Below are 25,552 nucleotides of genomic sequence, written 5' to 3' on the forward strand. Positions count from 1 at the left end.
TTGTGCGTTCTCTGCAGTCCCAGAAATGAAAGCAGATTCCAACATTATATACATACAGATGTTAGTCTGCAAGCATAGAGAACCACAGTGCCAGATATTGACTGAAATGTACTGTTCCGCTGTATTGGTAATTCATTGGGCAAGTGTATAACCCTGTTATAGTGTGCCAAAAAAGTGTCTAAAGAAAAAAGAGCAGGCTGACGAAACCTGAATGTTTTCCCCCTCGATGGGCTGCTACACATAATAGGCACTCTGTTAGCACTGTGCAACTGGTGAGCTCAACGCCTACAAGAGGCTAACACTTGTAAGGCTTGTCAAATATTGTATGAATATGGTGGGGGTTTCAGGGAGTGTCTGTCAGCATGGGGGTTAACAGTTTATTAATATCTATTGTATTCAGAATATTTTACTTTGATTTATAGTGTGCTTTTTAGTCAGATCACTTGCAGGAAACGACGCAGTTGCATGACTGAATAAGGCGCCGTGCTTACTGGAGGCAAACATGGCAGCCCTTATGTGTTTAGCATTGTCTGACATACTGTGGATAGGTGTTATTTTTTGTGTCAGTTCTGATATGAGGTATTTGAGATGTGGACGAAAGTTTACCACACTATTTATATTTGAAGTTTGCATTTGGTTTGACCCAGGTCACAGAGGTAAAGGGACATATCCGGGATAAAAAAAAAAAGGTTTTCTGAGTTTTTTTTTTTTTTTTTTAAATATATTGATTATTTTCTTTTGAAACGTTTGAGGGACTGTCCTTTCCAGGTCAGATCAGTCTTTGTGGTTTTTTTGTTTTGTTTTGTTTTTCATCCCAGGGAATTCTTAAAATACCATTTGATTGGTTTCATTCGGCCCACTGCCTCAGGAGTGGAAGCATTGGGAAATGAGGTATCTGAAGTAAACAACCCTGTTAAATATTTTCTACAGCGCTGACAGCACTGGTCTTTGGAAGAAGTCCAATTGGAAACAGGACTGTGAATCCTGACAACACCAGACTGCTGCAACAGAGGGTTGCAGCAGTCTGGTGTTGCAATACAATAAGCCTCCGCTAGGTAGTAGCAATGGCAGCTGTAGCACTGGTGATACCATCAATGCTAACCATAGCACACTGGTATTTTACACAAATCAGACTTCCACAAAAACAATAAAAAGGAAAATCATTTCAAAAGTCATTTAAACCACAGTTTGGACGTGCAATGGCTGTGCACTATTCGCCTTTTGTGGAGTGTCGCACCAGGAACTCTGCACTGAGTTGGGCTTGACAACCCAGTAAAATCTGCATTTAACTTTGCAGTACAAGAGAGGAGATTCAAGGCTGCTCAGTTTTTCCAAACTTGCTTGTCCTGGCAATGAACACCCGCCCTTTGTCAGAGGCATCTATTTAACAGCCAAGCATCTCCGCCAAGCCTTTGCCACTAGCTGCCTGAGAACACATGGTACCTCTCACACTCCGCCTTTCCTTGCATTCTTACACAGCTTGTTTACTTGGCCCAGCTCTTTCCCGCAGCTAAACTGAATGTACCTTGAGAGTCAGTACAGACTCCTTCCTTCTCGCGTGGACTATGGAAACATAAACATCACCACACTTCTGCTGCATTTCTGTTATAGCATGCCTCAATCCTGTATTGAATGAACCACTCACTTTCCTGCAAAAGATTTTGTATACTTGAGTTGGAGACATGTTTATAGTCTGGCACATCAAAGTGACAGACTGCATAAAATTATCTTGTTTTAGAAAGAAAATGATGAATTGCCAAAATTTTATTTAATTTGCAGCCCCCGAAATACATCTGGATTATTGTCTGGTCTGAATCTTTGTCCTGGCAAAAAAAAACCCAAATAACTTGAGGAAAATACTGGAGACAGTGATTCTTACCACAGATATGGGATTCTTTTTGCCCTGGGAGAATAACAAAAATGGCCTTCAGGCTTTCAATAGCAGCTGTGGTATCTACTCTGTGTAATTTTTTTAATGCTTGTATCTCTCCCTGTATTTCTGTGGGTCTCACAGTTTACAGTATTTACTTAAACATTTTACTTAAAAATTGCCTCACTCTTACTCAACATTATTTTGTGATTTTCCAAACAGAATTGTTGAGCTGTTGTGTTTTTACAAACTTCAATCGTAGAGCTGTTCTGCTATTCAATATAGCTTTTCTGTACCTGGAAAGCTTGCATAACGTATCATAGACTTGCCATCTTTCCATTGCTGCAAAGTTTCTCACATCTGTTTTTATACATACACACATTTAGAGCCTGACACATTCATGTTAACGTCTGTAACTAGATGGGTCGTAAATTATGGAGAATTACATGTTGTAAGTTAGTTTTATTATCTGTTGTACAATGAATATATATTTTTATATATACAGCTTTAGAGTCAAGGCAAAGTGAACTAGTTAGGTACAAAGATATGTATTGGGGTGGGGGCATTCATATAATTTTACAAAACTAGTAACTGACAATTTAGGTGAACTGCAGAATCCTTAACCAGTGCTTCTTATGTTACTGTCTTTTCTATTATTATTATTATTAATTTCTTAGCAGACGCCCTTATCCAGGGCGACTTACAATTGTTACAAGATATCACATTATTTTTACATACAATTACCCATTTATACAGTTGAGTTTTTACTGGAGCAATCTAGGTAAAGTACCTTGCTCAAGGGTACAGCAGCAGTGTCTTCAACCAGGGATTGAACCCACAACCCTCTGGTCAAGAGTCCAAAGCCGTAACCACTACTCCACACTGCTGCCCCAATGGTGAGATGGGAAGTTCAAATCTCGTGAGATGTCATAGTTTTTATGGAGGCATGTTTAAAAATGGAGGCTCAAAGAAACTTCTCTTTTACAATTATTTCCCAGCTATCCAACCCTTATAAAGTTACATTATAACATTGTCTTTTCTGTCTGTAACATTGTCTTTTTTTTGTCCTTTTTTTTGTAGAGCTGAAGATACAAAGAGCCTTTTGCTTTTCTTTCGGACTCTGAAATCATTTGCGGATTGGTGTGTGCATCGAAAAAGGACACTTTTGCATTTCAAGGTAGGATAAGATGGTCTGAACTGAAAAAATAACTTTTCAGGGCAGCCGTAAGATCTTGCACTGAAATCAACCCCATTTTGGATGCATGTTTGGTGGTTAGTGTACTATGTACTTGTGGTGTGGACAGTGGCAAGGTTAGAAACTTGTATTAAGGCTTTACGTAACATTGCACATTGCATTGGTTTGGCCACTGTTTGCACAAAAGAATAAACAAATGACTTTCTTAGTCAGATCTGATCAACATAATTAATACACACTCATTGTGCTCATTGTCATGAATACTGCATCAATTAGGTATGGTTTACATACTATATTATTTTAGACCATTTGGTGGAATAATTATTTTAGCTTAGAGCAATTGTGGAAAACTAAAACAAAGATCAAATTGAATTTATGCTTGGTATAAAACATAATAACTGCTCGGAACTGCTCGGTGTCTCTGACTTGTATTTTGAAACTGCCAAAATTATATTTATTCTAAGCATAATGTTTTAGTTAAATCCTCACCATTAAGTTTGATCTGTAAACTACAGTAGACAATTCTGTTACGTTGTTTTTTTTTTTTTTTATGCTCACATTTTTCATGGCTTATTAATTTAATGGAATGTGTTGATTTAGACAAAAGTTTATTGGATCCTACTAAAAACATTCCAGGAACTCCGGAAATTAAGAAGAATTGGCTAGTTAACTTGTTTTGTTTTTTTTACAAGAGTTAATTACTTTTCCATAATAACTGTGGAAAAATGTGTGCTTTTCAAACCCCTGCCCTTGTGAAGCAGGTAAGAGATTTAAGGTGGTGTTATTGATGGTAGGTACAACTGAAGCTCGAAACAACTAGAAAGAAGTGAAACTGGTAAACTTAGTTAATCTAAAAAAATGATTGTCATTTTGGCTTTTGAGCTTTATTCTGTGTAGTTGTTAAAACCTGTTTATTTGTATTTTCCATTTGCCATTTAGTTTTCATAAATAAGGTAGCTCTGTAAATCTTTCATACAAGCATGCTGACTGGTCTTTTTTTTCTCATAAAAATAGTTTGAGGGACATCACTTCCTGTTGACATACCTATATTTTATGAGCCCCTTCTGAGTTGAGTCTTAGAATTGGTTTTATGTGTGGCTTCTTAAAGAAGTCCCTTGTTCACGTCATTTTAGACCTATTTCCCTCCTTAATGTTGATTTCAAGATTATTGCTCATGGCCTGTTATCTTCAGTCGCTTCTCCCTGAACCAAAATCTATGTAGACCAGGTAGATTTATACGTTTTGATTGTGTATTTCCATCTCTCCTCTGGCCTCGGTCTGTACTAAACACAAATGTCTTGCTGTAGTGTTAGGCAGGGATGCCCTCAATCCTTTCTGTTTGATTATCGCTTTTGAGACCCTCTCCAGCACTCTGTTTGACTGTTAAGATCCAAGGGGAGGAAGCATGATCCTCTGACCTTGCCTTCTTTTGCTTCTGTAATTTAACAGTTACGAAATCATTACATTGTAGCATGTGAATGCACCAGACCCCATACAATGGTATCTACTCATTAAACATTACAATCACAGTTTACATTTGGTAGTAGTGTACTTGGTTATTAAGCTTCATTACAGAGTTCTTTGTATTTCACACTTTATTTAAAAAAACGGTAAAATGCACGATTTACAACTTTCTGAGGTTGTTTTCCTGTCTTGAATTATTAGATCAACAGTCATCAGATATTCCCAGAATAAGAGAAAATAAAACAAAGGCCTTGCTTATTGCCTTTTTGTGGTATTGTTTACATTTTTATATTAATTTCAGTAGAGGTTTGTATGATGAGTAGAAAACTGGCAAAGGGATCAGCATATGAACTTATTCCTTCAACTGATTGCAATTCGAAGACGTGGAAACCAAGCTACAAAAGCAATATGGACCGAATTCCATTATTTACTTGGATCACAGACTGATTCTGGACGCCAACAGACATAGCCAATAAGTCATTTTTAACCTTTCAGTACAGCTGCTTTAGTAATTCAATACATAATACCATTTTAATGGTCTTAATTAAAAAAAAAAAAAAAAAAAAAAAAAAATTATAATTAAGAACAAAACATACTTTACATAAACTTTATATACACCCTGCAGATCTTAATGCTTGTGATAGGTAGTTATTTTCTACAAATACAACACTTTAACAAGAATGGGTTCATACAAATTTTAAAACCAAAAATAGCACTGATATTATTTTATATATATCTATCATTTATATATAGAGAGAGAGAGTGAGACACAGACAGCGAGATAATATCAGCATTCATTTCCATTTCTAAACTTAAGTTTGACATTACTAAGTAAATGAATACATGCTGCTGTACATTTATTTGAAAGCAGTATGTAACTGTCTTTTTATTTTCAGAAGCCAAATCACATTACATATATGACACTTTAAGTGCTCAAGGTTAAATCCCACCTCAAAGCTTTGGTTGTAATGCCCACGAGGTAAAATAATGTATTTTACTATACCTTGTGCTCTTTATGCACTTGTGAAATCGGCGGTGTTCGGGATATTGATGTATTTACACTTTCTATAAGAAGGTAATGTTGGAAGGCATTATAAACTTATGATAAGTACACTGAAGCATGTACTTAGAAGTTATGGTTGTTTTCTGTAATTTGGTCTGAAATAGTTTTACAGGTACTTTAAAGGGAATAACAGGTGAAATAAGAATTTAGGAGTTCAAACTCTGTGCAGAAATATGTTTTAAAGTTAACAAAAACAAACAAAAAGTGAAATTAAAATTGCAAAACATACTGTAAGAGTTCATAAAGCCAACCCTGACAAACGATGCTTGCATCTGAAAATGAGCAGTTGTGCAAACAATTAGTATTTCTTTTTTAAAACATGACATTTTAAACAACAGTTTTAAAACACCGAAGACAAAGTGCTTACTGTCTTAAATGCATCTTGCATGTAGCCTACTCTGGTTAGATTATGGGGCTCCTTTCTATTTACAAGGCTAGTTTAAAAGTAACTTCCAAAAGGCAGCATTTTCAAGCAGATGAAGCTGTTTGGATATTTGGCCAGCGAAACTGGATTACCATCGAGTCTTATCTCCTCCATTTGTTCACGAATATAGAGGGTGCTGTTTCCCTTGCAGAACGTTTCGTCTGAGATTGAAGTTATGTTATTGTTCTGTATTGGAAGAAACCAAAACGTGGTTATTATGAACAGTTATTTCACAGCACTATGCAGTTTTATTTAACGATTGGTTTAGATGATGACAGATATCAGAAAAACTTAAATCTACAAGTCTTGTAAACCTAACATGCTAACTAAAAGCATTGCACATTATGACAAAGATAATTGCCCCAGTTAAGAAAATTAATGGTCCCATTGAAACATGGCTCAAGACTTGTAATCCAACACTGTTATTTAGTTATTTATTACTATATGTTTTGTATTGATTGAATGTGCAGATGCAGGCGGTTAAATGAGGGGTGGATGCACACACCTGCATGTGTAGAATGCGCAGGCTCTCGGGAAGGTGAAGAGGCACACTGTCCAGCTGATTGTTGGATAGGTAGAGATACGACAAGTTGGTGAGTTTCTGTGAGAGAAACAGAGACATGTTGTATTGAACAATCCTCTATTACTCCTACAGCATAATTTGTGGGTTCTCTTGCTGTAATTTGGTCTGTACTTAAATCGTAATAACAGATACAACTCAAACTCAAACTTTACTTAATAAAAAAAAACTTATTCTCAAAAGAAGGTTGATTTTTGCTGGAAGTGAGGTGGGGAATCATATGTGCTTCATTTTGGGCTTCAGTGCACAGCACACCGCTAACACCCTCACTTCCTCATAGTCAGCCTTCAAGAGTCTTTTGCTCTTCTAACTGGAATAGGTAACATTTCAGCTTGGCAAATAACAATCTGCATTTCAATTTATTTTTATGTTATAAAGGAATAAGCCTTGTTGTAAAAATCAAATGGTAAATAGAGGAAATTTTGGAATATTCCTGGATTTTCATGAAATTAAAGTAACAGATTGCATTGGATTACCCTGAAAGCATTTGATTTCACTCCTCTGCTTTTGAGCATGTTGTAATTTGCATTGAAAACAGTCAGTTTAGCAGGCAGGACAGGAAGTTTGGTCAATTTGTTTTCAGCAAGTGAAAGCTCCTCAAGCAGTGGGAGCTTTGAGAAGGCACCCTCTTCTATCTCTTCAATCAAATTCCCAGTCAGGTCAATTCTTTTCAAAGTAGCTGAAAAATAAGACAAAAAAGCTAGTTAAACATACAGTATAGATATTAAGTGCCTTACAGTGCAAAACAACCCTGACTTGCGATCTTCTCCAAAACAGTATGCGCTTTCTTTTGATGCATAGTGCTGTTTTGGTAACAATCATTAAGATATTCTTATTAAGTTGTTGCCGTCCTAATGTGTCTTCTGTGTTTAATGACATATAGCTGTCCTATTGGAGTCACATGCTCATGGAGACTAAAGTGCCTGCATTAGAAACCTACAGTATGATTGGTTAGATGTTGAAAAACAAACAAGCAAGTTTACTTACGAAAGTTTACAAAATCGTTTGTCTTAATCCTTTTAATTTTGTTGTAGCGTGCATACAGGTAAGCTGTCTCTTTTGGCAGTGTAGGAACCACATCAATGAGGATTTCTTCACAATACACTGAGCCAGTCAAGCACACACACAAGAGGCAAGTTGGCAGTTCTGAAACAAAGCCACAGAAACTGTCAGAGAAGGCTGTGAGGTGGGGTGCATGGTATCCAAAGTTTGGGATCACCCGGAAAAGGTCTTCAAAAAACAGTACCCAGGTGTTGTTGCAAATGCATTTATTAAAATCTCTATACTGCATGTAGATCTATATCAATCCTGATTTTTAATTCAATATTTACCTGAATCTGGTTGTGGTGTTACGTCAGGAACTATGTCTGACTGAGGAAAACTCATGACATCCGTCTGTAAATAAAATGCAGATGAGTAGCCTGGTTTGAGCCTTTTTTTCCAAGCATTTATTTTTATGCAGTCATGTAAAAGCCAAGTTGTTTTTAAAACATGCCTAGAGCTGTTACAGTCTGCACATACGGTATTATCCATGGTTCTAAAGGAAACCCATCCTTTAATATAATTTAGGAATATCCTAAAGTTCAAACAAACTAATTCTTTGTCTAATACTTGTATGTCTTTTTGTGACAGGTCTGATGGACGATCCAACTTTTATTGGTATTTATTTTTACCATCATGGTTTCAGACAGAAGTGTGTTCAAGACTTGTCGTGGTCTTCCAATATCTTTGTTTTTGGAAAGAGATAATAGACATTATAATGCAATATAATAGACATTTATAATGCATTCTGATGTGTTTGTTAGTTACATAAAGTCACCATTTCACTTGAAACTATAAACCAGTTACATGCAAATTCGTAACGGAGTAATATTTTCTTTTCAGTGTGCTTGGAGATTATACTATGCCCATACAAATCTAATATTATATTTTTGTTAAGCAGAATTGTGCGGCTGTACATGTATATTGTTTGTATTTCTCTATAACCTAAAACAAATCTGTCTTTCTGTAACTTCTTATATCTTCAATGGAAAGTGCGTGTATCAATGTTATGGTTATGACTGTTCTCCTTGCATCACAACTTCTGCAAAGACAATGTTACCAAAAAAAAAAAAAGTCCCATTTTAATTTATTTAGATGGAAAGGTAATTTCCAACCTTGTCTCAGTAAGTTACAACCCACTTTTAAAGTTAAAATAAACTGGGTTGTCAGATAACATTGCATAATATAGGTACTTTTCACATGTGTTTTATATTTAATCTTTGTAAAATAATAAAGAACTACAGACTGTTAGAAACCAGTGCTGCTAGCTGTTCTCTCCACCTCTGACACTGTCATGTTATATTTCTAAAAATCTGTTTATAATTCCTTACATCTGTTCATTTGTATCTAGTTTTTGTTTCATCTGTCTGAAAGACTGATGGCAAGCATCATAAATCATTAGATCAAATGTTATAAAGTCACGTGTATCACAAGTTCAGATAATACCCTACTGCACGATAAAAAAGATTTAAATAGCAGAGACATATCACCCATTTTCCATCTACCAGTCCCAAAGCAAACAATTGCTAATAGAGGAATGATTCCGTTTGTATGAAATAAAGATTGTATATGTATTGTAAATTCTATTAGCGGCTAACAGACTGAGCAAGGATATGTTAAGCAGCAATGCAGAACTATTTAACAGTTGAACAACAGTACCTCTGGCCTTTTAGCTTCCAAGAATTCTTCATTATTCAGTACTGAGTCCTCTTCATGTGAAATGGCAGCCTCCTCTGTGTTTTCAAAACTCCAATCAAATTTTTTGACTGTTGCTGAGAGCACCCATGGCACAAGTATACATGACAATAATAAAGGTGTTAGCTTGTTCATTTTATCTGAGGGCACTAGGACTAGCTACAAGTTGGAGGTGAAGTAATGCAAGTCTGGTTGTGGTAGAATATTTTCTTAGTGCCTGGGAGTAAAATGTGATCTGTCAAATCTGTATTTAAAGCCTGCATGAATAGCTGCCAGGGAATTCTTAAGCATGAGTTTATGGAACAACTTTAACCCTGCAAATTCCACCAATAGGAAAATTCACTAATTTCAAGCTGCTCATATTTAAAAGGGAAGTTTTGAAAGAACACAGGCACAGTTCTATTATAACAATCTGAAACATTGTTATTAATGAAATGCTGCACTCCTGGCTTCTTCTGCATGCTTTGAATTAAAAAATTAGGTTAAATTCATGACGGCTAAAAAGCACTTTCATATGGTCGAGCATAGGCAATTAAAGTAATGACACATTCATTATTTTTATAGCAATTGTTCTAAAAAATGGAAGCCTGTTTTTCTTTATTGCAGTTCATGTTGCAAATTAGCAGTAATTGGCTAAAAGCATGTATTACCTTTTTTTTTTTTTTTTACTTGTTGTTTTTTAACCTGGGTACAATATATTTAATAACTTAGGTCTTGAAACTCTAACAGTTCAGTTGGGGAAAATTGAATTAAACACATTTTATCAATTAATATTTGCCTCAGGCATTCAACTATTCTACCATTATAGCTGCTTAGATTTTATGACTTCGCTAAATGGTATGTGTTTACAGGGATTTTCAGGTTTTTTTATTCAGATTTCAGTCTATAATGGTTATGAGACCTCATAATTGAATTTATTACCTGCAGTTACAGACAGTGAGAGCAATGCAGCAACTTTCTCTCTTTTTTTTCTGGTAATAAAAATGGAAAAGATTTTCCTAGTCTGTAATTGGAACTGCAGTTTAATGTATGATATTTGTGTTTGATTCCCAAAGTTTAGGTTAATAAAAAGATGTAATAAAAAAAAAACTTTAATAATTTGATGTATTTCAATACAAGCAGTATTAAAAAGATGTACTATAGTTTTTAAATACGTAGTGATTAATTAATCTCCTATCACTAAGTCTGTATGAATGGACACTTTTGACAGTCAGAGCTGTAATGTTGTTCTGTAATACCAGTACCACAGTCCTACCAGTGTGCAGTGCATAGGTTAAAATAAGATGTGGTAATGGCAACATTCTACAAGTTGTGTTTGGCTTATTTGCCAACCACAAGTTTAATTGGCAGACACACAACTGAATTCTCTAGCCGTATGGCCTGCTCATCTTGGTTAGTCATTCTTGCACAGTTGTGCATCTCTCACCTTTATTGTGCCTTTTTTTATGGTTCTGACTTTGACTACATAGAGTAGGAGGAAGTAAAGCAACATTGTGCCAATTGTTTGATGTGTTTTGTATACCTCTTGTTCAGTGCTATGGCCTTCATTGTGTGCTTTGTAAACTACGCCTTTTAATCATTACAGCTTGTAAGGATGTAAACTTGAGATTGTTACGTATTTTATATCAACAAAAATGTTCACGTTCAGGGTTTTTAAAAAACAAAAATTGCCTTTTTATAAAGTTCATAAAATGAAAAACAGATGTAAGAGAACCTTTTCTTTTCTTCATTTACATTGTCACATGCTTACAATTAAGTTGTCATCCAGCCCTAAGGTTGCAGCATTCTGTTGTTGAGATATTTAGTTTTAATATTTGCGTTTTTAGGGAAGTGTGTGATTTATCAATTATGTTCACTGTAAGACAAAAAATACCAGAAACTCTGCCACCTGGCCACGTCAGATCATTGAGGAAAAGTTGGATATCAGGAAAGCTTTGAGATTGATGAAATGTTTTTTTTCCATCTCGCTATTTGCCAACATTTTCCTAATATTTGAGAGGTTTTTTTTCCAATTTATTATCAGACGAGTTACCCTTTTTTAGAGGTTTATTCATCCTTTCTCCTACAAGTCAAAAAATGTATGATTTTCTGTCAAACCTGGCAAAAGAACCTTAAACCCAACCATAAATCGTTCAGGCATGAAATAAGACTCCTATTGTATATAGCAGCAGTTTTACCCATTCCAGGTTTTAACAACAACCTTGATTAGCCATAGTGTATAGGTTACAAGCTCAGGTGTGTCTCATTAAACTCTGAGTAAAACCAGGAGTGGATCAAACTGCTGTTTCCATTCCTGCCTTGTGTATTTTGCTTTCACATATTTAGGTGTAACTGCCTTTCTGTTTTCAATTTTCAGTGTCCGATTGCTGATGTACGTGGGTACATGCTCAGGCCTGTACTTGCTGAGCACCGTTCTCCATAATCCCACAAGTAGTCATTTCCATCTTGAAATGCAGCACATACCTGCTTTCAAGTAGAAACCAGTGCTTGTAAATGAAGTGATAGTGTGTCTAAAAGGATGTTAGAGAGAGTTGATAGGTAGGCTCAGTGGCCTCTGTGACATTTCACCCTCATCTTTGGCCTGAACAAACACGTTCACAATGCACCAAAAGTTTACCAAGAATTCCTTTAAATATTCCTTTTTTTTAAAAAAAAGAAAAGGCTTTTTATTCAGAATGTAATACTAACATGTTGGTTTGTATTTGAAGTAATTTTTATTAAAAACAGGTAAAATACCTGGTTCGAGTCCAGGCTATTCTATCGCTGACCGTAGAAGGGAGCTCCCAGCGGGCGGCGCACAACTGGCCGAGCGCCGCCTGGGGTGGGGGGGGGGGGGGGGGTGCTTAGGTCAGCCAGGGTGTCCTCGGCTCACCACGCACCAGCGACCCCTGTAGTCTGGCTAGGAGACTGCGGGCTTGCCTGTAAGCTGCCCAGAACTGCGTTATCCTCCTACACTGTAGCTCTGAGGTGGTTGCACGGTAAGTCTGCAGTGTGGAAAAAAAAGCGGTTGGCTGACAGCACGCTTCGGAGGACGCTTCATCAGCACACCCAACAACCCAAAGTATAATCAGTGTTGTGAAGGCTGGTTGCTGGTTTGCTGTATGGAAAAGAAAACATTAAAAATCTATATATTTTTGCCTAAAGTGGTAAAATTACATTTATCCAAAACAGAATCGGCTCAAAAAAACAACTACTTCAGAAACCATATTAGTGCTTTAAAACAACTGGAAAATCTCTACTTTTACAAGGCTGTCTTAAGAAAACTGCCTGGGGAACACAGAAATCATGAGCCTGTCAAGCAGCCCCTTCATTGCACCCCAGAAAAATGGAAAGGACCCAAAATATTAACACTAGAGCAGTGGAAACAAGAGGACTGAAACGGTAAGTAATAACACAGGTGTGCCAACAATTATAAAAGCTTCTAAAAGACGTACTACGCTATGCTCTGTGCCCACTCCGGGAAAATGTTTTTACTGCATTAATTTCCTATAGTACAGGTCTCCATCATGGTGGCATTTAACAGTATAAATAGTTTCTCAAGCAATAAAGTGAATTTTATTCACAGTACAGGTTTTATACCCATTAAACAGCATGTTGCAAAAACATTATCCAAATCTTTATTTTGGCAGACTTAATGTTTTATGACCATTCAGTTCAGAGCCTTGTCAACAGCCACACAGAAGCAATAATATAACATTAAAAATAAACTATACTATTCATATTATACAATCAGCTATTACCTAGTTAGTCTTAGATTTGTTTTATTCATGGTCTGAAGCCAGAGATAAATGCCTTTTGATACCACTAAAAATTAATTAACCATCCATCAGTTTGTAAGCAAAAAAGATCTGGATTTCTCACAGCCACCACAAATCATTAACCCCTTTTGGCTTCTCTTAAATATTTTAGAGCTACACATCACTAAAGCAATTTTAAACTTTATAAACATGTTTCCATATATTGTGTTTAAATGGGTGAAGAAAATAGGATGGTGGATCTCTATTGTTTACTTTTTTTTTACTGCACTTTAGTAATTCCTATTCTGGTACTGTGGGGAAAAAAACAGTAGTGCAGTGCATGTCCCATCACTATTTTAGCTTTTATCTTGGAACTGGAAAAATATTATGAAAAATATTATTGGAAAGGAAGTCGGATATAATGGATATTGAAAGACAGGCATTTATAACCCACTGCTGCTGCAAGTAGGAGCAGGAACATGCCTGTGAGCTATGCAAGAATGTAGTAAACAGACACCAAGGAATTTAAACTAGTATACCCTTTGTAATGTGTGCCGACTGTAACCATACATATTGAACTTCTATGCAAAGTATCAGCATGCCGAACATAATTATATATGCTTCACACACAGGCTGTATTTGCACAAAAGGCTATATTATTCATTAGTAAACTCGAAATGGCACAATGCTTTATGAATACTGGCCTACAATTTATTGTTGTTTGTTGCTGAAGACTGTTGTCAAGAATGCAAGAATGTTTTTATTTATTAATAATAATAATAATAATAATAATAATAATAATAATAATAAATAAAGCTGGACTTTGGAAATATGTATGATGCCCTAGCTTCACTTTACTGTATATCGAGACCCGTTTTAGTTGTTATTCAAGAGAATTACATTTCTAGGAGCAGCAAACAGCAGGTTGGAAGTATCAAGTTGTAAAGTACTGGCTTTAATTATTATTTTTCTTTTCTTTGTTTTCTTTTTTTTTTTTCTAGCTTGGTTAACTTGGAAAAAAATATATACATCATCAAATCTGTTTCTTGTATTTGAGTGTTTTCAAGTTTCTAAACATCTTCAAATCTAATGTTATCAGTGTGCCAGACAGCAAATCCATTTACTTAGAGAAAAAATAAAGTCAGAATGAAAGACACTAAGTATGTCTATAGATTTCTCTCAAGGAACATCTTGTCAGTTGTTTACACAAAAATGATGCCAAGTTTTCCTTTGGAGAGGTTTCTGGCAGTAGTTCGGACCCAACTGTGTGTTTTCATGTTTCTTGCACCTGCTCATAGAAGAGACCAATTCTGCATAAACAAATTCATCTTGGCCACATCACGTTATAAACCTCATGACATTTGGTGAAACAAATGTGGTATTAAATTTGTGTTTATAAAAAACACAAGCAAAATATTACAAAGTAGAGCCTCTGAAAACTATGCTTTAAAAAAACCGTATAGTACTTGTTTGTAGTTGATAAATCATCTCTCAAAAAGAACTTTGCAACAGAAACAAGGTATGTTCTATAGATTTGTTAGGTAACGGTTTCCTTTGCATGTGAATCAAGGAGTAAAAGCCACTTTGTTGAGCAAATGTGTAACAGGGTTATTTACGGGAGAAGATGGTTGCAATTGTCACTTGAGATAAAATGATAGAAATGGAAGCTGTGGCAGGGCAGTAGAAGAGAGCCCTGCACATATGAGAGGGGGCAGGGAGAAGCCCTGCGTGTAAATAAATGTATTGTTTGTTTATTTTAGAAAGGGGTACTGCCCGCCCCTGTGCATATTTTGTATTTGTATTGTTTTATATCATGATTTATTTATTATATAAAGGACGGCGAATAGCCGAGTGTTTTATTATTGTACGATTTGAATGGATGTTGTGTTATTTAAAAATACAATGTTTTCGTTGTTATTGTTTGGTTTGTATGTGGTCTGGCAGATGCGATGGTAGCAGCTCGTATCTGCCAGACATCTGGTGACAGTGTGGCTGGTGCCGTTTATTGAATTATTGTTTAAGTGTTTGTAATTATTTTGTTAAATTCACCAGTATAAAAGCCTGCAGCTCTCTGCGTTGTCGGAGTGGAGTGTTTTGGAGCGAGAAAGAGTGAGTGGAGAGAATCTGAAAGTAAAACTAAATATATGAACAGTGAAGGTGATTGCCCAGCCTGACTTATATTGTTTAGTGTTCGTCAGTTTGTTTTGTTTTTTGAATATTTGTTTTCGCTCTGTGAGCAGTGTTTTTTGTTAAAATATTTTATTTATTTTTGTTTAATAAAAAACTGCATATCCATGCTTTCACCCGAGTACCTGCCTGTTTCTGGCTTCATTTCCCTGGTCCGATGTCACCACTCAGCCATCCCTGTCACAGAAGCCTATTAGAGTCTGGAGTTGGGGCCCTGTCTCAGAAGCATATTAGAGTCTGGAGTTAGGGTTTTATTTGAATAAATTAGGAGCTGGTTTTTTGAGTCTTGAAATAAGAAACTATGAACTTTTTCAAGAAGCGTTGGCTAGTTTAACCTGGAAGCAATGAGATTTCAAAGGGGATGTTTTTGCAGGAACCTCTTCAAGATGGTGATACAAAGAAAACAGTGGAAAAAAAACCCAACCAGAAACAAAACTTGCTTATAATGCTTTTGTTTACCAACAGTAGTTACATTTACATACATACCTTTTGAGTTACATTTATTAAATATCAAAAGCCAAATATGAATGCAGGGAAGAGAATTTGAAGTGATCAGGGTAGATACAAAAGGGCTGCCTAGAAGCCTATTCAAAAGTAAGCTATGAGACACAATTCTAGGAGCACAACATTTCATTTCACATATTTTTGCTCTGATTTTATATACCCATTGTAAATACCCAGGAGTACAAATTATTGAAGAGCTGATTATAGTCTAGCTTTATTTTGTATATGTAAATGTATTTTAGAAATATTCAGTTATAATACCGTACTGTGTATTAATCTTTAGTGGACAGTTGCAATGCATTTCTTAGTGCAGTTTGCTGTATATGTTAAAGAGATTACATATTATTAAAATGTAGGTAATTATGAATCAAGTATCCCTTTAAGAACATAGGCCTATATAATATAGTTCTGTTAAACCTCTGTCCTTCTGAAATAGCCTGACTAAACTGTTTTCCATGTTGAATTCTCCATTTATGCTTTGGCCGGGAGCCCCTGGAATCCTGCCCCTTCTAGATATTTGTTGATGCATATACCAGTGCTTACAAACTGGTTACAAAATTCACCACCACCTGGTTAAGCGTGCCTTGAGGGAAAGCTGAGGGGCAGTGATGTTGGTTTGAAATGTTAATTGGCAATTACTCCATCTTTTCCCAGTGAGCCAGTAGCTGCTCAATTTACTGACAATTTTTTTTTTTTTTTTTAATATAAATTTAGTAGTCACCAATGGATTTTTACCCAATTTTTTCCCCCAATTTGGAATTGCCAATTGTATGTATTGATCCCGGTCCACCGCTGCAACCCCCACACCAACTTCGCGAAACAGCGGCAGACACACGCGTCCTCCGAAACGTGCCCTGCCAAGCTGTCTTTTTTCGCTCTGCAGGTCCACAGCAAAGCCATCAGACCTATAGCCTATAATTTAGTACTTTTGCGTGAGCCCCTTTGATAGTGCTTCACGCTGCAAAGGTCACATGTCTGAGCAGGTCTGTGGCTCCTGTTTTGCTCGCGCTGTAGGTCTGCATCTGGAATATTACTACAATACAGTTCTCTCTTGAGGAAACAACACATTGGGGATTCCATTTTAGACAGACATCCCATCACTCTGTCTGTCTGAGAGGGAACTTGAGAATTCCAGAAACTCTTTTCAGGTTTGTTTATTTGTCCCCGTGAGCAGGATCAGTCCCAGATACCCCAGCAGCCGTTGGCTGTTTGAATGAATGGGCTTTAAACTTTTGATTTGTCTTATTTGTTCTTTAAGAACAGTTGTTCAAACTAAAACGTGCACAGGCTACAGTAATTTACATCAATTTAGCAATTAATATCATGCATTATTTTTAGCTTATTTAATATCATTTTTCTACCCTTCAAGTGCTCAGAATGGTATTCAGAGTACACTTTTCAGTTAGATTACATTTTATTTTAGTCTTTTTCAGGTAAGGTCAAGCTTTAAGGCTGAATAGAAAGAAGTGCTAATTCTGTGTAACAATCTTCTCTCCCCTTTACGTGATTAACAAATGGGTTAATTCTCATTGTTAAGCCTTTCATGAATTGTTGTTACATTGCTTTATTAACTGTTATTTAATAATAACCAACAGTATTCAAAAGATACATGGCACTCCAGGGTAAACTGTTCTGGTAAATAGCTCTTTGAATACCACCCTTATTGTATAATACAGAAATTAATTGTACCAACTTTCTGTGTAAGTGTAAGTGTATTCTTTTTCTACTAGTACTGGATCTGATGCTGGCACAAGCGGTACAATTTCAGAAAAACGAGGGAGCACAGGCTCATACACCGGAGGTGCTATGTAATGTTGCACGACTTTCTGTTCCCCATAGTAGATGTTCTGGATGCGGGGGAAGCATGTGTATACAAAGTTATTAAACTGGTCTTTCAGCTTGTTCTGGTCAATACGAATGTAGGTGAGCAGGTTTGGCGTGGCGTAATCAACTGAAGGACACATCAGTGAAACATTCAAATCTATAAAAAAGGAAAAGAGAAATGTATCTTTCAGATTGGCTTGCAAAACAAACAATGTGATATGCGTCACAAAACAAGTTATCGATTGTCATGTGGCCTAAAGATTCCATCACGGCTGCTGGCCTAGCAGAATTTGCATTTGTTTATTTTTTTTACGGTCGTATTGACGTTAGCACCCGCCGTCCCGCTACTGACCCTTACAGGCTCCAGAGAGTTGAGGAATTACATTAAATTAATAAATATGAATAAGTATTAGGCTTAATCAGAGTAACAGATAATAATAACATTAAAATTGCAATGCAACTATGCAATTATGCAATAGTTAAGCCTAAAAATGACTTTCTTATTTTTTTAAATTATCTCATTATCTCATCAAAATTATTTCATTTATTGCTGAAAAAGACTGGCATAATCTGGTGGCTGTAAGACTAAATAAAGGGCATGCAGGTGCGACTGTCACGTGCTGGTTTGTGCAAATGAGGAAGATTGAGTTGCATAATAAATTACAATTTCTGTTAATTTTAAATTCTTTAGGGAATTAATTGTTAAGAAACAAAAATTGTTGTGGTCAATATTTCATGTGTAATGACATGTCAAATGTTTTAGAGGAAATTGCATTTGAAAATATTTAAAACAAAGAGAACATACCAACAAATTCATTGTGGTCGAGGTATAGATGCTCCAGGGATCTTGGAATGAAGAAAGCTTTGGTTAGTTTGTTGTGGCCCAGGTTTAGTTCCATCAGACTAGACAGGTTGAAGACTTTGTAGGGAACCTCTTGCAGTTTGTTATAGGATACCCTGAGGGACATGAGATTTGGCGTTTTCTTAAAATATTCTACTGGGATTGAAGATATTAAATTGTTCTCCAGGGACAACTGCATGAGGGACGCTGGGAGATCTGAAGGCATGGATTTCAGTTTATTGTTGCACAAGTTAATTTGCATCAGGCTTTTCATTCTCAAAAGGATTTTCCCCTTAAATGCAGAGTCTGTGAGTTTGTTATTGCAGAGGTCAAGCATTGTTAGATTGAGCAGATTTTGCATAGCATCTGCTGTCAACTTAGAGATCTGATTGAAACCGAGAGAGAGTCTTTGAAGGGTGCTGGGCAAAGGCGCTGGAACATTTTCCAAATTGTTGTACTCTAAGTGAAGATTGCGAAGGTTCTTCATCTTTGCAAACACACCTTGGTCGACAGCAGAGGACTTTATTTTGTTGTGGCTCAGATTGATTTCTGTGAGAGAGGTTGCATTGACGAAGGAACTTTCACTCACAGCTTCGATGCTGTTGAACTGAAGGTAGAGGTGACGGATGTGATGCGGGACATTGGGGATGATCTTCAGATTCCTATTGTCACAGTGCATTGCAAAAGGATAGGAAGGTGGACAAAAGCACTCGCTGGCACACTCATAGGGATATTGAACATACTGACCATAATATAAGCCTGAATCAACCGAATAGGAAAAAGTGGGCAGTTTTACTAAAGGGGGCTCGGTATCGGGGTCTAAATCAAAATCTTGACATAAGACATTTGCCTCAAAGAGAAGGACTAAAATTGATATTTGAGTTAGAATTCCCATGGTTATTACCTTGAAATGACCTGTTGAGGAGAAAAATTGAAAATATTTAAGCCCCATCATACAGCGGGATACATGATTTTGGTGAAATGTGAATTCATGGAAATCATTGTTTGGGTAAAATTATTGTCAAGCACCATCAAATGGCTATTAGATACTCAATGTCATATTAAAAAAAAATATAAATATATAAAATATATGGTTGTGGAAAGTTAATTATTTAAAAAATGACATTTGCATTGATGTTGTTTACTAATAACTATGAGGAAGTTTGGAAAGAAGTAGCTTCATATTTCACAGGCCATCCAGAGACTAAATTTATTCCAGGTAATCACAGGTTAATGGATATCACACAGCCTGACCTTGTAGTCACATAGCTTTGCACGCACACAATATCGCAGTTCTGTATGTTTTTTTGCGAAAGAGGAAAGTATTCTACTTAACCTCAAATCAGACAAACTGTTGCAGTTGATTTGTGTTATGCTAAACTCTACGCTTCAGAAACCTTTCAATATTTTTACTGCATAGATATAAATGATGTAGATTATGTTAAAAGCCATTGATTTGCTACTGACATATCAATAGTTCTGTTTCTGCTTTTGATATTATTAGGTATCGATATGATTAAATATTGAACCTGCAGTTTAATTTTCGACCAAGATACAAATGATAGCTATGACTTGAATATTGCTGATTGATTATGCTTGTTAATGCCATAAGGGCGCTGGCAAGTGTTTATTGGTTGATTGGGAACATCCCACTACGATGTGTTTTATATTATAAATGCATGTGACGGGTGTTAGGAGCTCAGAAGTTACACCAGCTGAGGCCTACCGTCTGCTGTATGTGTTTTTTGTTCTTGTTCCTGTTTTTAAATTGATTTTTAAATACACTCTTTTGATTGATTTTAAGAAGACTAATTAATTATTTTTAAGAAATCGAACCACCTTACACTGGATAACTGTCTACAGCTTTGTACTTGGCATTGGTCCTAAACTGCACCCTCTGAGAGCACTCCAACACTCTATCTAACTTCAGAATGCTTTTATTTTTTTGGAGCAAAGTTTTTTTGTTTTTTTTTTATCTTACCGAGTCAGCAGAAAGGCTGCTAAGAGTTTATTTAATTGGATCAAGTTTCTCTTGTGGATTTTTGTCTTTTTGATTGCATGCCATTGTACTTAATATTAAAAAGCCATGGATAATCTCATGGATAGTTTATTGCAACGCTTACTGAATCAAAGTTCATTTTGAAAAAAGTTTAAGACATGAGCTCAGTCACTCGTAACGAGTAACACATGTATAATTTTAGGAAATATTAATTTCCAATGCTTGTATAAAATATTTTGTACCGCATTTTATGAGGGACCCTTCTCATGTAATATCCAAAAAGTGAATGAAGAACTATTTCCCACTAAATAACATTAGCAATACAACACACACACACAAAAAAAACATGACTTGATATTTGCTGAATTTGCTGTCTTTTCATGTTCATCAACAAGTATAAATCCAGATGCCTCTGAGCAGCACCAGGATTGATTCTGCTGTGATGTCATCATGCAAAGGCATGATTGCTGGCAGTTGAAGGCATTGTACACTGGTATTCTGTGTGCATTAAGTGTAGGATGGCAGAACTTTTGTAAACAGGTGCTGACTGTTAATGACTAGAAAAAAAACAAAGAAAAAACTGTACAATATAATTAGTTTTTTTGCTGCTAAATTGTTTATGATTCTTGCTTATATTTTAAGATGACACTGGTATCCCTAAAAAAGCATTTGCTGAGTATTTCACCTTTTATAGGAGCAAACCTGTCCATTGATTTCCTTTTAAAGACAGAAAATCGCTGTCCCCTCAATGACAGCACTGTTTAGATCAGTTGAATAGACCCGAATATCTCTTCCTATCTTTTTAAAATATATAAAAAATATATTTTTGTTTTGTTTCTTTTTTTAAAAACGTTCAGCCACTGTTTTACTCCATTATTTATTTATATTTTTAATTATTACTAAATAATGGCACACTAATAGTTTAGCAAACCTGGAAAAAGATGATTGACAGTCATTTGTATTTCATTGTTAAACTCCCATTATATGCACATGGAAAACTTTACTGTCCCACAAAAAACAGCCATTCACTTTTTATATTTTTAATTGTCTTATCAAAGTTTGTAATTATTTTCTCAATTTTTAATTGAGCATTAAATGAAATTCTCATTTAAAGAAAATAATTATATGTGACAGAATAGTATCCTTATTTGTATATTGGGTTTGAAAATTTGTAGGACGAGTAACATCAGTCTTGACGAATGGTCTACACGTTTCCCTGAAATAAATCACAATGTCATACCTGATCAATGTTTGTCTCTCTCTGGGTGATGGGCACCCAACGCCTTTTAAATTGAAGCCAGGTCCTCTAATGCGACTCGTGATTCGTGCTTCAGGGGCAGATGCAAGACAATGTTCTCTTCCTCTGGCTTATCGCAGTCCTGTGCACACTGATGCTAAATGGCTGGGATAAATTCATCTTCATCATGCAAATTATCTTGGAAGCAAACAGGGCCATGTGCTCAGTGACCTCAGTGAAGCCTTGTGGTTTCTTCTTTTATTTCTCCTTTTTTTATGGGGGGGGGGGGGGGGGGGTTAGGTGCAGAAGGAATTTCCTTGAAGACAAAACATAAGGAATCGATACATATTTAAATGAAAAAATATGTGCTTTGTGATTTGGTCTTTTGTCTGGATCATGGTTTCTTTCAGTTGGGTGTATTGTGCATAAAGCTCTTTGACTGTTGAGAATAGTCAGTTTGTGGTTGCAAGAACTCTCTCTGACTCTGATTAGCAATGTTTATATGAGTCAATAAGAAAACGGCTTGGTTTACATCTTATCTTTCTTATGATTTGAATTGTTAAACACATGTGAAGTGCCAGTTATGGGTAAGCTTAAATATACATATACTTTTAACTTTGTTATTCAGCTTTAATGCTTTTTACTAGACAAGCATTAAAGAAGACAAGCGTTGAATTGACAACAGAACTGACGGAAGGCACAGGTGTCGTTATTCATCCATCCACCTTTGACCATTGTTCCATAGTCCAAATTCTGTGTTCTTGTGCATATTTTAGCCTTTTTAGTCTTGTTCCCCTTTCTTAACAGAGGTATTCTTACTGCAGCACATGCTGTAAGTCCTGATTTCAAGAGTGACCTTCATACTGTGCCTTCTGCCAGTTCTGTTGTCAATTCAATGCTTGTCGTCTTTCTATTCCTTAAGGATATTATCTTCAAGTATTGCTCATCCTTGTTAGACAGCTTTTTGGATCTTCCAGTCCTGAGTTTGTCAATTACAGATGATGTTTCTCTGTACTTGTTGATTATGCTTTGGATGCCACACCTTGAAAATCGAGTGATGCGAGCTATTTCACTCAATGTTTTTCCTTCTTTATGCAAGTCAAGTTTGTTATAATAGTAGAAAACAGTAGTGGAGGCGTTGAGTAAATTGCTGATGGTCATAATGCATCAGAGTAGAAAAATGCAACATGTCTAAGACTTTTGCACAGCAGTGTACAACATTTTTTTTAAAAATTCACAAGTCATATTTAAACTTTCCTGCAGACGTTAACGTTTCTTATTTTTGAGTTTTAATAAAAATGTCTCCATTATAATAATAACAATAATAAACATTCCTATGCAAAGACAAATGTTACATTGGTTAGTTATGAATAAATTATTAAGAATGATGTTATTATTATTATGTTTGTTTTTTCTAAAAGGTTTGACAAGATCAAAAGTATGGAAAATTCTACAAAATGCCAAGTTTGCAGATTGTATCCATATGTTTGTTAAGCACATATTGCAGAATTTGTGATAAATGACGTACCAGTTTTCTGAAGTGTGGTGCCAGCAGCTCTCAAGAGCAGCCTTCCACAGGCTGGCCAGTTCACTTCAGCACTCGTGACTGGAACGTTATTGCAATGGAGACACTGCAGTATCATTTTACCAAAAAATGTTCGAAACCTTGTGGTCTTACTGGTTTTGCTGTAAGATAAAAAAAAATTAAAAATAAAATAGAATACCAACTCTGTAAATAATTGCCTCAATTAATACTGTAATCAATAACATGTAATTAAAATGCTAGTTCGTTTATGGTATGTTTTACATTTCTCTCTTTGTTTGACTTGTTATTGAACAAGCTGTAGAGTTTACAACAGTACTTACTGTTGCAGAATACATACAAAACAGCAGGCGATAGATAAAAGCCTGCTCAGTAACACTAAAAAAGCTAATAAATATGTGCAAATAATAAAGGAAATCCACGTGCTGCATTACCCCCTTCTGAACTGATACAGCTATACCTTCGAGGAACATGGAGCATGTCACCAAATCAATAGAAAAACAGAAACTCTGGTTTAATAGTTTTGATCTATTTCATGATCTAACCAAAACTATAAACTCAGCACTAACTCTTTAAAGAACAACTTTCTTCTTCCCCAGTTCTACTTTTCCCCTAAAGAAGAAAACAAGAAAGAATCTTAAACTTGGCGATGCCAGAGCTGACCGTCTTTCTTTTCTCATTTTACTACTACAGCACTTATAAATATTCAAATCGTATCAAATAAAACACTGCTATTTAGTTGCAGTTTTTCCCCCTCCTTTTAAATGATCTGTGTTCCTATTGTTTGTGCACCATTGCACGGTTTTGCAGTTGACTGTCTGCAAATGTTTCCATTCCATTATTTCCTCAAAATGGATCTGCAAAACGTACCTATGGCCATGACCTAATATCCTGTCTTTTTGGTTACTCCAGATACTATACATGTGTTGGTGTCTGTACTGCATATGTTCTGAAGAAACACTGACATACAGCCACAGTGTGCCACAGGAATGTTTAAGTTTTTTTTATTTTTATATATATTACATTTTATTTAATTATAAATCACCATAAATCCCATGAGCTTTAAAAGTAGCCAAACTTTGTTTCTATATCAGGGTAATAAAAAAAAAAAAACAACAACACAGGATCTGACCTTTGAACTACCATGTGACCATAACAATCTGCATGTCCATTGTTGAAGAGGTATTATGCTTCTGAAATACTTTAATAGGGAAGTGTTACATTTTTCAGAGGTGTGTCATGTTTCAAACAATGCATCAACCCTGTAAAGTTGCCACTTAGGCGTCTGCATATTTCTGTACTTTTAAGGAAGAAAAATGTTATCTGACTCACCCCGTCCTGGCTGTTTCTCAGTTGCTTCATCTACTGTTAGACTCATCTCTTCTTTTGAAGTCTGAGCATTATGTCTCGGTGTTGGAGTGCATGCAGGACTAATTCTAGATTCGTATGCAATCAACAGCATTTCTCCTCCATGTTCCAGATGATCTAATTAGTTATAATCTTCGTGCCCCTTTAGAACACCAAATGTTGATAAGTGAGGAAACATTCTCTTTTTCATTGCTTCCTAAATTGTAATGCTTAATTCAGTCTGTGGCTTTGTCATTCAAAACATATCGGGTTTCAGCAACATTTTAAGCAGGATAAACAAGACTTCAGATTTGTGAATTATTATTAAATTATGAATTAAGAATTTACATTAAATATGTAATGTGGTAATTGCAGAGGGGTGGCCACCCAGTGTTTAAATCTGCATTGTGTTAACAAAAAGTGAAAAAGAACGATTTATCAAGATGTTGATAAAGAAATGAAATGCTTTTCTGTACCATTCCTATTGAAGAAGCAGTGAGGTCTATTCAGTTGATTTAAATGTTGTATGAATTGCTCTTTTTATAAAGATTGTGAAATTGCTGTGGAAATCACTGATGACATGTTTCTTTAAAATATTAAGAACATTATTCTGCCAGTCCTCTTATTATTCCACTTCTGTTTTGCAGACCCCAGTGTTTATCTTGATTTAAATTTGCACACCTCAGCCAACAGAGTAAATGAGGGGTACAGTCATGTGTGTAGCGCGAGACAGCTAGAAACACAAACACGCTCTTAAAGCTGAGAAATAATTCATCCAACCGGATAGATTTTTCCATCTTTTTTTTTGGAGCAGGGGTCTTTTCGGAGGTTGCCTTTATTGTGTATGTTGTATTAACAGTGTCTAGGTTTGCTTACTAGAAGAAAAATAATAATTTAAGGGTTTCATGGTTTGAGATAATTTTTAATATCGTCAGAATATAATATTCCTTTTAATAGAATGTCTCATAGCTCGCTAGTGATGGTGGGTAAAAATCAGCATC

General features: G+C 35.8%; 3 protein-coding genes across 6 annotated transcripts in view; 1 reads left to right on the top strand and 2 right to left on the bottom strand.

The window, feature by feature from the left end:
* Positions 1 to 25,552, top strand: part of LOC117412604 (centromere protein P-like) — an 82,436-nt gene that overhangs the window by 3,547 nt on the left and 53,337 nt on the right. For 3 of the 4 annotated variants that reach the window (XM_058988513.1, XM_058988512.1, XM_058988514.1), the window contains exon 6: positions 2,951 to 3,047. In XM_058988513.1, coding sequence (XP_058844496.1) covers positions 2,951 to 3,047 — 97 coding nt within the window. Of the gene's footprint in view, positions 1 to 2,950; positions 3,048 to 12,580; positions 12,714 to 14,070; positions 15,355 to 25,552 lie in introns of those variants that run through there. The other variant, XM_058988515.1, reaches the window with a different exon arrangement.
* On the bottom strand, positions 3,598 to 9,587 carry LOC131697698 (mimecan-like). The gene is made up of 6 exons (XM_058988516.1): positions 9,297 to 9,587; positions 7,928 to 7,991; positions 7,584 to 7,742; positions 7,073 to 7,275; positions 6,522 to 6,617; positions 3,598 to 6,202 (listed from the first exon to the last, which is right to left on the bottom strand). The coding sequence occupies exons 1-6, from the start codon at positions 9,465 to 9,467 to the stop codon at positions 6,032 to 6,034; spliced, it is 864 nt and encodes a 287-aa protein (XP_058844499.1). The 5' UTR covers positions 9,468 to 9,587; the 3' UTR covers positions 3,598 to 6,031.
* Positions 15,699 to 21,926, bottom strand: LOC117414129 (osteomodulin). The gene is made up of 3 exons (XM_034023867.3): positions 21,665 to 21,926; positions 18,390 to 19,340; positions 15,699 to 17,741 (listed from the first exon to the last, which is right to left on the bottom strand). Exons 2-3 carry the CDS (start codon positions 19,318 to 19,320, stop codon positions 17,440 to 17,442), a joined length of 1,233 nt encoding a protein of 410 aa, XP_033879758.2. The 5' UTR covers positions 19,321 to 19,340; positions 21,665 to 21,926; the 3' UTR covers positions 15,699 to 17,439.

This window comes from Acipenser ruthenus, chromosome 16 (genome assembly GCF_902713425.1).
Source record: "Acipenser ruthenus chromosome 16, fAciRut3.2 maternal haplotype, whole genome shotgun sequence".
Taxonomy (NCBI): domain Eukaryota; kingdom Metazoa; phylum Chordata; class Actinopteri; order Acipenseriformes; family Acipenseridae; genus Acipenser; species Acipenser ruthenus.